This window comes from Ranitomeya variabilis, chromosome 2 (genome assembly GCF_051348905.1).
Source record: "Ranitomeya variabilis isolate aRanVar5 chromosome 2, aRanVar5.hap1, whole genome shotgun sequence".
NCBI lineage: Eukaryota > Metazoa > Chordata > Amphibia > Anura > Dendrobatidae > Ranitomeya > Ranitomeya variabilis.
Genome location: NC_135233.1, coordinates 236,213,605 through 236,226,805, shown reverse-complemented (window position 1 = coordinate 236,226,805; position 13,201 = coordinate 236,213,605). Strand labels below are relative to the sequence as shown.

Below are 13,201 nucleotides of genomic sequence, written 5' to 3'. Positions count from 1 at the left end.
CGGACTCCCTCAGAGATATAACCGGTCTCCCTCAGAGATATAACCGGACTCCCTCAGAGATATAACCGGACTCCCTCAGAGATATAACCGGACTCCCTCAGAGATATAACCGGTCTCCCTCAGAGATATAACCGGACTCCCTCAGAGATATAACCGGACTCCCAAACTTCCTCTAAGAGTCCTGACAGCAGATAAAAATAAATACAATATTAAGTTGAAACAATATATCGCTGAACTCCTTGTCTGCTCTTCTATCCTATGCGATCCATCGGGTTGTTTGTTTTGATCTGCTTCTATGTGCAGGAATATAAAAGAATGAGTTTTTTTTCTATAGGTAGCAGAGAAGCATGAACCAAGGAAATCTAATGTGCAGCACACGTAGAGCAGCAGTTCAGGGAACTGCATCTCTTTTTGGCCTCACGTTGTTTAAGTTCTGGTGATAACAGTCCCCCCATCGATGCAAGGGTTTATTTTTAGAAGTGTAACTGTATACAGTAACGTCGGCCTCCCAACACCTGCACAGTGCTGGAACGAAGAACATGGAGGGCAGCAACTCACAGGACTAGCATGTCACACACCAGTCCAAAATAGAGAAAGAAAAAATGATGGTTGGAGTGAATTACTCCGGATTTATTTATGGTACACCTCTAATAAACCGCAGTAGTGGTCGGTAACTGAGGCAACACGTTATAAACTATAGAATTATAAAATCAGTTCTTAAAACCGGAGAGGATTTTCATTAAGGATGCTTCCACATTGCGTCCTTGCCCATGTTCAACAGTTCAAATGACGCACAACAAAGCGCACGTTGACTCGGCAACACCATTATATTCAATGGCCCCATCGGAGCATTCACACGAAACCTGTTCTGCGGGGGGGTGTTCAGATGCAAGCCTCAACTGACAGCTAACCATGGGCCAGAACTCAATGTGAAAAGGGTGGAAAGAGCCTTAGAGATAAATTGACCTGCATAAGTAATACTTAATAGCTACTCATTATTGATTCCTTCTATCACCCCTGTAGGAGCGCTGCTCTCCTCCTCGTCATTTTTGAAACCAGTAAATTAATAAAGGTGCCAAGTTCTCATTATGGAAATGGAAAACTTGGGGGACGGCGAAGAATCTCATATGTTGAACGGGAGTGTGTCTGAAAGCCTTAACACTGACAGACTGACACTGGAGGAGGGGTAAGTAGACCTGGACATATTTTTGGGGAAAGAAAATAATTTTGTAACAGAGGGTGGGAAAAAGTCAGACACTGGCTAAATATCTAGAAAACGTTCATGTCAAATAGATATGAACACGGTCAAGATCTGACAAATATCTGCACCTACTGTCAAATCAGAAGCTCTAGCACTGTCAAAAGTGCTACCTTGGGTCACACATTTTTGGCTTTTTACAGACTTGTAACTCAGAGATGGCCAATCAGAAGACATGGGTTGTCATTGTGCTTGTCGTGATGTATATGGTGGAAAGATAAAATATGTGTAAATCAACATAGGATCCGTATGTCCTCATGTGATCAGTCATGATTGTACTTTTTATTGCAGATATGAGGCGGAGGAAGCAGCCAGCCAGGAGCAGGAGGGGTTCCTGCAACATGTATCAAGTCAGAAAACCCAGTTCACTGACGTAAGTACTGATTTCTCTAAATAGGTTCAATTTTCAGCATCTAAATTTGATTTTAGAAAAATATGAATAAAGCAGATTGAGATGAGAAAATGGCAAAATCGGATCATATTCACAGTTTCAGCAGAAAGCACAATACCAAAAAAAAGCTGCAAAAAGTCCCAAATACAGCGAAGTTCTAAGGCTAGGTTCACATTGTGTTAGTGCAGTCCGTTCAACGCAAAAGTTAAACAGACTGCGCCACACAAGTGCCTTTTAAAGATCGCGTTATGCGATTGCGCTAGCGCAGATGCTCCATCTGTGCTAGCGGTGACGGCCCCCGAAACGCTGCAGACCGCATCCGAGGGTCCGTCACAGAATGATGGCACATCGCTAACGCATGCCAATTATGACATGCGTTAGCGATGCGCTACATAATGGCAGTCAATGGGTGCACTAACGCATCTGTTACATAGCGTTAGTGCCGCTATGTAACGGATGCCGTCAGCGGATTGCCATTAATGTAATGTGAACCTAGCCTAAAATTTTCTAAACAGTGTCAGGAACGTTGTGACTTGTGTTGTATATGCTTTGCTACAATGTAACAGGTTGAGATGAGAAAAGTAAGGCCTCTTTTTTCAGTAAGCAAAATTGCTGCTAAAGTTTTGCAGTGTCCAAAATACAAAATTGTCTAAAACATCCAGGAAAAGTAAAACAGAAAAAAGGTTGCAACATATAAACCTTTCATATTGGCTTTACGTTATATGCAGGACTCATATTTCCAAAAGAAAAACAAATGAAGTGTATGACCAGCTCTCCCCTCTGCGCCAAAGCCATGAAGTAGCTCCCGCACCTAAATCATTGGGCTCTATTTTCCTAATACGTGGGGCCTCAGAAATCTGTGGCATATATGAAGATATATTTCATTTTAGAGATTATGTTATTGCAAAGGCAACTATGCATTTCTAATGGAGAGCATAATCTCGAGGGTCCCTGAAAAATAACCTAAACTCGACACTAATCCTCCATTTGCTTCTTCCTTTGTTATTGATGTCCTAACTCAATTTGGTGTCAGGCGAAAAAAAAAGGGAATATTCATTTTAAAAATAAAGTGAATATTAAGAATTTTCTTTCCTCAAGAAATCGGTATATGACGTAGTGAAATGGTGATGGATGAACCATCTTCGAAAGAGAATCTCCAGAGGTCTGTAGATTTAGGAGAGGCCATAAGTAACACAGTTGTCCTCAGGCAGTGTTGACACAGATCTGAACCTGCCCAGAGCTGTCTGTGGTATAAAATGACTAGCCAAAAAATTGAATATACAATATACAAGGACTTCGTGGATATGGATGGTCTAAAAATGTAATGTATTAGCTGTTATTGCCCTTATTCTCATTTTTACAATTTCCTTAAATATCCAATAACAACTCACCTAATCCAATCCATTATTTCATAGACATCTGTTAAGACACCTTGTAGCTCCAAATTTTCATCCAGTCTAATGTATAAGACGGCTGTAGACATTTGCTTAACCTAAATAATAACATAAGCTGAAGTCACACATGAGGTGAAGATCTCCGTCCTTGAAGTTCTCAAAACAGTGTTAGCTAATGAGGACAGGATATATTTATCCTCTTACCTTTTCGGAAGGTCACCTAAAATAATTCTGATAATGTTTTCGTGGTCAAGTCCTGATGTTTTCTGTCTGCATCATTAGAAGCGTTCAAGATGGGGCAGAAATAAACTATGAAGACAAACATCCTAATATTCATCAGTATCTAGAAGATGAAACATTGAGTCATAGGTTAACATTATTTGTGGTGCCTGAGGAAATTATTGCCACCAGTCTTGACGCTCATTGTTTCTTCTTCATTCTCAAGAAGCTTTATCCTCTGTTATTTCTAGAAGTTTTCACAGCAATAAATTTAAACTTTCTCCATTGAGGACTTGTCTTGACTAGACGAGATGACCATCCTGCTGAAACATCCACTCTGTATTACGAAAATATCTCTTTATTGCCATTGAATGGCATTTCGCTCAGAGCTTCAGTACAGAAACCGCAGAGATTTAGCACTTGTAAATGGTATCATCTTTTCTTCCTGGCCATTTTCTCTGGCTATTGAGACTTCTCAGTGCGTTACCTTCAACATCAATAAGAAGACAATGATGCCTTATATCATTTTATTATAGCTGTTTTCTAGGCAACCAAGGAAAAAAGCTATAAAGCTGCCGTGTCATCTTGTACCTTCTCCAAACAGCAGGCAATAAAGGAGAGAAATTAGTGTTGTCTATGATTCCCAATTCCTGCAGCAAGACTGAAGTATAAAGGGACTGCCTGCCTTTGGGGATATTTTATTAGTAACATAGTTATTAGGTTGAAGGAAGACTTTAAGTCCATCTAGTTCAACCCATAGCCTAACCTAACATGCCCTAACATGCTGATCCAGAGGAAGGCAAAAAAAACCTCATGTGGCAAAGAGGTCCACATACGGCAATCAGACTAGTTCCCTGGATCAACACCCTAACAAGGAATCTAGTGTATTTACCCTGTAACATTATACTTTTCCAGAAAGGTATCCAGTCCCTTCTTAAATTTAAGTAATGAATCACTCATTACAACATCATACGGCAGAGAGTTCCATAGTCTCACTGCTCTTACAGTAAAGAATCCGCGTCTGTTATTATGCTTAAACCTTTTTTCCTCCAGACGTAGAGGATGCCCCCTTGCCCCTGTCTCAGGTCTATGATTAAAAAGATCATCAGAAAGGTCTTTGTACTGTCCCCTCATATATTTATACATTAACATAAGATCACCCCTTAGCCTTCGTTTTTCCAAACTAAATAGCCCCAAGTGTAATAATCTATCTTGGTATTGCAGACCCCCCCAGTCCTCTAATAACCTTGGTCGCTCTTCTCTGCACCCGCTCTAGTTCAGCTATGTCTTTCTTATACACCGGAGACCAGAACTGTGCACAGTATTCTAAGGGTATGTGTCCATGGTCAGGATGGCCGGCGGTATCGCCGCAGCGGCGAAGCCGCTCGGTGCTAAGCCCCGCCCCCTTTCTGGGACGCGATGATGCCGGATGTGTTAACTGTACACATCCGGGATCATCGCCCCCCTCCCATAGCGCCCTGTGATATGCCTTGCGGAGACGCTGCGTCCCCGCAAGGTGTACGGACATGCTGCGATCTGAAAAGACGCGCAGCATGTCCGGAGTCGCAGGGAAGACGGATGCGGGTTTCCACGCATAGTGGACACGGGATTTCCAAAAATCCCCTCCACTATGCTGGAACATCTGGACGCTGCGTGTTTGACGCTGCAGCTCTGCGCAGCGTCAAACACGCAGCGTTTACTGACCGTGGAAACTCACCCTAAGTGTGGTCGAACTAGTGACTTGTGTAGAGGTAAAATTATGTTCTCCTCATGAGCATCTATGCCTCTTTTAATGCATCCCATTATTTTATTTGCCTTTGTAGCAGCTGCCTGACACTGGCCACTGAATATGAGTTTGTCATCCACCCATACACCCAGGTCTTTTTCATTGACAGTTTTGCCCAGAGTTTTAGAATTAAGCACATAGTTATACATGTTATTACTTCTACCCAAGTGCATGACCTTACATTTATCCCCATTAAAGCTCATTTGCCATTTATCAGCCCAAGCTTCTAGTTTACATAAATCATCCTGTAATATAAAATTGTCCTCCTCTGTATTGATTACCCTGCAGAGTTTAGAGTCATCTGCAAATATTGAAATTCTGCCCTGTATGCCCCCTACAAGGTCATTAATAAATATGTTAAAAAGAAGAGGGCCCAATACTGACCCCTGTGGTACCCCAATGCTAACCGCGACCCAGTCTGTGTGCTCCATTAATAACCACCCTTTGTTTCCTATCCCTGAGCCAGCTCTTAACGCACTTACACATATTTTCCCCTATCCCCATTATTCTCATTTTATGTATCAAAATCAAAATTAACATTTTTTTTTACTCAAATGTATTCAATTGGGGCAAAAAGTATTATTTTTTGCATTAAGTTTCACTAAAAATGTAATGGCTTTTTCAGTCTATAAAAACTGTAAATTACTCACTGGATAGGTAATAATTTTTAGATTGATGATAATTTTTAGATAGGTGTGGGTTCTATCACTGGGATCTTCATTGATTGCCAGAATGGAGGAATTATTTTTCCTGTCCTCATCAGGTCCCAAGAAAGAGGATTATTGGAACAGATGGTTGTGCACCTGCACTAATGGGAGGACAGTGACCACTCTGATGGAAGGGCCCTCACAATGTGTAGTGCTTTAGGGATCCCAGTGCCTTCTTGTGACCGGGGAAACACTAAGGTCACCGGTGATGTTGTCCCCACAATGATCAATGATGTAGCTTGGGGTTTATCTTATGTAAGGGGGTATGCCATCACTGCGCAGCTGTATGTTACATGTCAACAGACACAGAGGCATCAATTCACTATAGGTCAGTAAACAAAGTGACTCAGTACAAAGTGTATTACTGTTCACTGATTGCTATGATGACGTGATATATAGATAAACATCTCATTCCGGTTATGTATGAGCTTCTGTAAGTTGTTGTTTTTTTTAAACCATGCATATTGATCACGGCCAATCTAAGACGTCTCAGTTCTTGTACTGTTTCTTCCACAGTTTGAAGGAAAGACGTCTTTTGGGATGTCGGTATTTAACCTGAGCAATGCCATCATGGGCAGTGGAATACTGGGTCTCGCCTTTGCCATGTCCAACACAGGGATCATTCTGTTTGTGTAAGTTTATGTCCCCCTTCCCTGACTATACACGGTGTCCAGGCTGGGGTCCAGCCTGCTATCAGTTTGGGAAAGTCCTTTCCATGAACAGCTTCTGGCTGTACGCAGCTGCTCGGAGAGAGATTGCAGGCCCACATTCCCACAGTCACTGCTCACAGATGTCCACTGCACAGATATAAGACCTGTCCCAAATACAGGCCCATATAATGTACCAACATACCTTCTGTCTACTGTACAGATATGGTGGATCCGACAGACACATATGCAGCAGCTTTTTTGTCTGGATTATCAGGGTGGGAAATCTGCACTGTATAAAGGCCCCGTCACACTTAGCGACGCTAAAGCGATCCCGACAACGATACGACCTGTCAGGGATCGTTGCTGCGTCGCTATGTGGTCGCTGGTGAGATGTCAAACAGTGAGATCTTCCCAACGACGCAGCAGCGATGCGGCGACCTGTAGCGACCTGTACAACGATGTCACATGGCAGCTATTATGACGATTCAGAGGGACGTCCTGTGTGACGAGGTCGTTGGTAAGGTGTCAAACACAGCGATGTGTGCTACCCAGCGGGACCTCAACGATCAAAAAAAGGTCCAGGCCATCCCGACACGACCAGCGATCTCACAGCAGGGGCCTGGTCGCTGCTACGTGTCAAACATAGCGAGATCGCTACTGAGGTCGCTGTTGCGTCACAAAACTTGTGACTCAGCAGCGATCTCGCTAGCGACCTCGCTTAGTGTGACGGGGGCTTTAGGCTGTGTGCACACGTTGCAGATTTCCTGCAGATCTGCAGCAGATTTTTCTGCAGCAGAAACGCTGCAGAACTGCACTGTGATTTACAGTACAATGTAAATCAATGTGAAAAAAAAAGCTGTGCACATGGTGCAGAAAAATCTGCGCAGAAACGCTGCAGATTTCAAAGAAGTGCATGTCACTTCTTTTGTGCAGTTCTGCAGCGTTTCTGCACCCCTCCATTATAGAAATAAAATCTGCACAAAAAACGCACAAAAAAACGCACAAAAAAAGCACAAAAAAACGCACTAAAAACGCATAAAAACCGCATAAAAAATGCAGCTGCGGATTCTGCCAGGAGATGCAGATTTTGTGCAGAAAATTCTGCACCTCTTTTCTTACGTGTGCACATAGCCTTAAGGCCATGTGCACACGTTCAGGTTTTTTCGCGTTTTTTCACACTAACAACGCTATAAAAACTAATTAAAAATGCATGCATTATGCATTCTATCATTTAGAATGCATTCTGCATGTTTTGTGCACATGGATGTGTTTTTTTCCGCGAAAAAAACGCATCGCGGTAAAAAAATTAGCATGTTCATTAATTTTGCGTTTTTCCCGCGATTCTATGCATCAAAAAACGCGTCAAAAAACGCGAAAAAAACGCATGCGGATTTCTGGCAGAAATTTCCTTTTTTTTGTCAGGAAAATTTCTGCAAGAAATCCTGACGTGTGCACATACCCTAAAAGAAGTGCATGTCACTTCTTTTGTGCAGTTCTGCAGCGTTTCTGCACCCCTCCATGATAAAAATCCGCAGTGGTAAAATCTGCACAAAAACTGCACAAAATCCGCAACAAAAACGCACAAAAACTGCAGAAAATCTGCACCTGCGGATTCTGCCAGGAGATGCAGATTTAGTGCAGAAAATTCTGCACCCCATTTCCTATGTGTGCACATAGCCTTACATTGGCAAATCAATGCTGTTTATGAGAACTTAAAGGGGTCCTGTCACGTTGTACATGCAGTCCTATCTGTGAACAGTACGGACTATATAAAAGCTGAGCAGAATTATACAAAGGTTTCTAGAAAGGTGCAGAATAACATGTTTTATTTGCTGAATTCCTGAATGGTGGTGGTATGCAGAGGAGTCAAGTGGGTGGTCCTACTAATTGATAGCATCTATATATACACAGTCATACAGGGAAGACTGTCAATCACGAAACAAAACCACTTACTAGACTCACCCATACAAACACCAGGGATTTCCAAAAATAAAATGCAATTTTCACTGACCGCTTTTCCACAACAAATGTCTATCAATCTGATCAGTTCCTCTGGCTCTGTAACATCCCGCCTGCAGATCAGATTCTGTTTTCAACATAACAGGTTCCCTTTTAAGAAATGTGGTGCACACGCTGCAGAGAATACTCACAGCGTAAAAACTGACCGGTGATGCAGACTGGAAATCCACAGCACCTCGATTTATAGCGCAGAGGTTAGTCAGCATCTCACGCTCTGCAATGCAAAGGACGTATGTAAAGTTAGAAGCAGCACAATTTACAGATATAAGCTCGTCTTCGCATTACACATATAGGCTGCCCGCTATATAGACAAGTACGTGATATCAATGCTTCTTCGCCTTATTATAGTGATACTTGTATACACGGCTGTTAATCTCCTTTGTAGGATCCTTCTGACACTCATCGCTGTCATGTCTGCTTACTCCATCCAGCTCCTCCTCAAGTGCTCTGCTGTTGTGGGTGAGTGACCATTGTTTTTGTGTTTAGCACTTTTTTTTGTTGTTGTCTTCCAGCTCATGTTATAAATAGCCAGAAGGGATGCAGCAAATTCTGCATTGCCTATTCTATTAACCCTTCTCACGCCCAGTATCCCCCAAAGATAGGTTATAACTTATAGATCAGTGAGTTTCTGACTGCTGGGACCTGCACCAATCGACAGAACGGGGAACGTTTTTCCTCTTTATCCTCATTTTAAAAGGGGTGTCAGTGCATATGCCCGACTACTGCTCCATTCATTCTCCATGGAGCCGCTGGAAAAAGCTGAGCGCATGTGATTGGGCATGTACAATACTACTTTGTTCTAAATGAGCATAAAAGGGCTCATACTGCTGATGGCAGAGGGTCCCAGCAGGCGGACCCCCACAATCTATACCTTATCCGATCCTTGGCATAGACAATAACTTACCTTCACTGGACAACCCTTTAAACACAATTTTTCAATTCTGAATATGAGGAGTCCTAAAGATGGAGCACAGATTTCTGGTTCTCTTTATTCTGGGGGAGCTTTCCCTGCGCTGTCCCCTCCTGTATAATGTAAGAAATAGGGGGGAGGAGAGAAAAAATTGCCACTCATTGGCCTTGTTCATGCTTTCTCCTGGGCAGGTATCCGTGCCTATGAACAACTAGGACAGAGAGCATTTGGACCTGTAGGAAAAATTCTCGCTGCACTAATCATAACCATTCATAATGTGGGCGGTAAGTAAAAGTCCAATATGCACCTTCTAATAAATTTAGTGCACATTCCACCAGTGATTTTATTTTTGGATAAACCAATCTTCAGAAATTTGTCGTTTTTTCAATGGACTTGCAAAATGTGCCCTTACATGGGGCATTGGGATGGTTTCGGAGACAAGGACCACTTCTTAGTAAAAAAAAATCTAATTGTATTGTTTTTTTTCTTTCCCAGCAATGTCCAGTTATTTATATATTATCAAGTATGAGCTTCCCCTTGTAATTCAAGCCTTCCTGGGACTGACCGAACCAACTGGGTAAGATCAGAAAGGTCATGCTTTGGATTTGTGTGTATGAGAGTGTCTACCGGTGTAAATGCCAACCCCCGTCATGTGTTCTCGACATCTGAGTGTTTTCTTTTCTGCAGGGACTGGTTTCTAAATGGTAACTATCTCATCATCATTGTCAGTATCTTCATCATTCTGCCACTCGCACTCATGAAACATCTAGGTAAGACTTAGCTGTTGATTGCATTTGGTGAGGTTGTATATTCAGGAAAGGGCCCTACAACTCTTACTATGCACTGATGAGCAATCTGGGAGTTTCAGTCTTGCAGTAGCCTAAAGCATGACTAGCTTGCCCATATAAAGGTTGCCTATAGAAGCACATTACTATGTCTCCGCATGTTGCACCTGTGTGTCATACCTGCACATGTATTATCTTTCGTGTCTGCTTTGTTTCCTTATCAGGTTATTTGGGCTACACAAGTGGCTTTTCGCTCAGCTGTATGGTGTTCTTCCTGTGTGTGGTAAGTTGTACCATTTTTTTCTGCCTGCAAATCCATACCTGGGCCATAGGGTGCAGTTATAATAAATACTGGATCAATGTCACACTGTAAAATTCTAGGAAACGGCAATAACAGTGTTGGCCTGTAGATGGCACTGCATCCCCTGTACTAAAACTCCAACTCTCAAACACAAGTCCCAGCAAGCAACAAAAGCTACAGACACTGCTCATGACATGCTGAGGATCTAAAGCTTTTCATCTCCTTCCTGCACAACAGTGCTCCTGGGACAGCCATAGCTCCCTGTGTATGTCCTCTCCATCCATCTGTGCTTTGTCTCTGCAGGTGATCTACAAGAAAACAGTGATACCATGCCCCCTGAATGCCACACATACTGTGCATAATGTCTACACTAATGGCTACAATGCCACAGAGGAGGACTGTTTCCCTAAATTATTTACCTTCAATGCTCAGGTATGTTGTGCCCGGATATACAGGGCCTCGCTGTTCACTTTTCCCCTCTCCTAACATCTGCAATGACTTTGGTTTCAGAGCGTATACTCCATCCCCATTATTGCGTTTGCCTTTGTGTGCCATCCTGAGGTTCTGCCCATATACACTGAGCTACGCAGGTACGAATGCTAAATAATGACACTTTTACACACCTAGATGATCTTGCAGCGTTAATACCTAGATGTCTTCATTCCCATTACTGGAAGACTCCGCGTACAACACATGTAATATGTTCATATCTTTTTTGTCCATAAAGAGCCACCACAAAACGGATGCAGAACGTGGCAAACGTCTCCATCTTTGCAATGTTTGTCATGTACCTGATGACTGCTCTGTTCGGCTATCTGACTTTCTATGGTAAGGGTCATGTAAGCAGAACGGCTGCGAGTTGTACGCCATCGCTTGGTGACAAGGGGTATAACTAGTATTTCTCTTCCAATACCATATGTCTGATGATGTCCACATCTGCCCCTTCTGTTAGGTCAAGTGGACTCGGAGATGTTACACACATATAACAAAGTGGACCCTCTGGACAAGCTTGTGCTGTGTGTGCGCCTTGCCGTCTTAGTAGCCGTCACTCTGACTGTGCCGGTTGTTCTGTTTCCGGTAGGTGAGACTGTAGTGGATCTCTATCATTGTGTTTGTTTTTTTTGTCTTACTCTTTCTGCCCTATTGCTGCAGATCCGTAGGGCCATCCAGCAGCTTCTTTGCCCCGGACAGGACTTTCGCTGGTGGCGGCACATCCTTATCGCTGTGATTTTGCTGATAGCTGTGAACCTGCTGGTCATCTTTATTCCTAACATTAAGGATATTTTTGGTGTTATTGGTAAGAAGAAGGTCTTCACGTTTCATCTGCCAAGCACTCCGCATACAGCTTTACTAAGCTTCATAAAACCAGGGGGTAGATTGGGGTGGGGAGTGGTGGGAGGACACAGATGAGTCCTGTTGATCTAGGGAAAAATTAACAGTACCTAGTGTAAATATGGAATTTTCAAGTCTCCAAATCACAAGCGAAAGATCTGTACGGACACTGAACAAGCAGGCAGGGCTGCAAAATTAAAACTTTGAAACCAGCAGAATAATGGGTGCAGCTCTGGAGTATAATATGGCATGTATCTCAGGATTCAGGATAATTAATGTAATGTGGCAAATAGGAGACAAAGGAGTACTAGGCGATAATTTTACTAAAAAACAGTATAAATCTTTATTAAATATCAAAGAGAATAAATAAACCACATTAAATAAAGTAACCCATACTCCACGGAGGTACAGACAGGAAGAGAGGTAACCACCTCAGCAGTGCAAGGTATCAGGCATTATATTTATCCCCTTGAGAAAGCTGCGTTTGTGCCAGTGAAACGTGCGGCGGGGCCGACATCCGTCCTTGGGGAGACCACCTCTCTGTCTCACAGACCTGGGTGGGCTTGTCTGCTTGCACTTTTTAGGTATTATCCTGTATGATGTGTTTATTTAATTAATATGGGGCATCCTTTTTCCGTGGTCTTGTTTTTGCGTCATGACTATACTAATGCCTGATACCTTGCACTGCTGAGGTGGTTACCTCTCTTCCTGTCTGTACCTCCGTGGAGTATGGGTTACTTTATTTAATGTGGTTTATTTATTCTTTTTGATATTTAATAAAGATTTATACTGTTTTTAGTAAAATTATCGCCTGGTACTCCTTTTTCTCCTATTTGCCATGTTTTTTGGAGCTGGTGTAGCTGTTTTAGGGTGGGCACCATAGATGTCCCATTCTCTCAGCATTTGATACGCAGCTGGGTTGGTTTCTAAGTAATGTAATATGCAGAGGGTGAAATGAGTATTGAACATGTCTCCAATAAATATATTTTAAAGGTGCTATTGACATGAAACGCTCACCAGATGTCAGTGACAACCCATCCAATCCATACAGGCAAAGAAATCAAACCATAGATGGCCATAAATTAAATTATGTGTAATAATGAGAAACGACACAGGAAAAAAAATATTGAATACGCTAACTAGAAATATAATTAATACTTCATACAAAAGCCTTTGTTGGTGATGACTGTTTCAAGACGCCTCCTGTATGGAAAAACTAGTCACAGGCATTGTTCAGGTGTGATTTTGGCAAATTCTACCACACAAACACTCTTCACATTGTGAAGTTTCCATGGGCTCCTTCTTTGAACTCTTAAGGCTAAGTCACACATAACGATATCGTTGCAACGTCACGCTTTTGGTGACGTAGCAACGATCCCGTTATGTGTGACAGCGACCAACGATCAGGCCCCTGCTGGGAGATCGTTGGGGAATGATAAGGACCATTTT

The 13,201-nt window shown here is 42.5% G+C and overlaps 1 protein-coding gene across 5 annotated transcripts in view; it reads left to right on the top strand.

Moving 5' to 3' along the window:
* Positions 1-13,201, top strand: part of SLC38A5 (solute carrier family 38 member 5) — a 103,193-nt gene that overhangs the window by 77,184 nt on the left and 12,808 nt on the right. For all 5 annotated transcript variants that reach the window (XM_077284114.1, XM_077284112.1, XM_077284111.1 and 2 more), the window contains 13 exons: positions 1,024-1,186; positions 1,550-1,631; positions 6,272-6,387; positions 8,810-8,883; positions 9,526-9,618; positions 9,830-9,911; positions 10,022-10,104; positions 10,344-10,402; positions 10,724-10,852; positions 10,931-11,010; positions 11,148-11,248; positions 11,373-11,497; positions 11,573-11,717. In XM_077284114.1, the coding sequence (XP_077140229.1) occupies positions 1,089-1,186; positions 1,550-1,631; positions 6,272-6,387; positions 8,810-8,883; positions 9,526-9,618; positions 9,830-9,911; positions 10,022-10,104; positions 10,344-10,402; positions 10,724-10,852; positions 10,931-11,010; positions 11,148-11,248; positions 11,373-11,497; positions 11,573-11,717 (1,267 nt within the window). In that variant the 5' untranslated portion in view covers positions 1,024-1,088. The remainder of the gene's footprint in view (positions 1-1,023; positions 1,187-1,549; positions 1,632-6,271; positions 6,388-8,809; positions 8,884-9,525; positions 9,619-9,829; positions 9,912-10,021; positions 10,105-10,343; positions 10,403-10,723; positions 10,853-10,930; positions 11,011-11,147; positions 11,249-11,372; positions 11,498-11,572; positions 11,718-13,201) is intronic.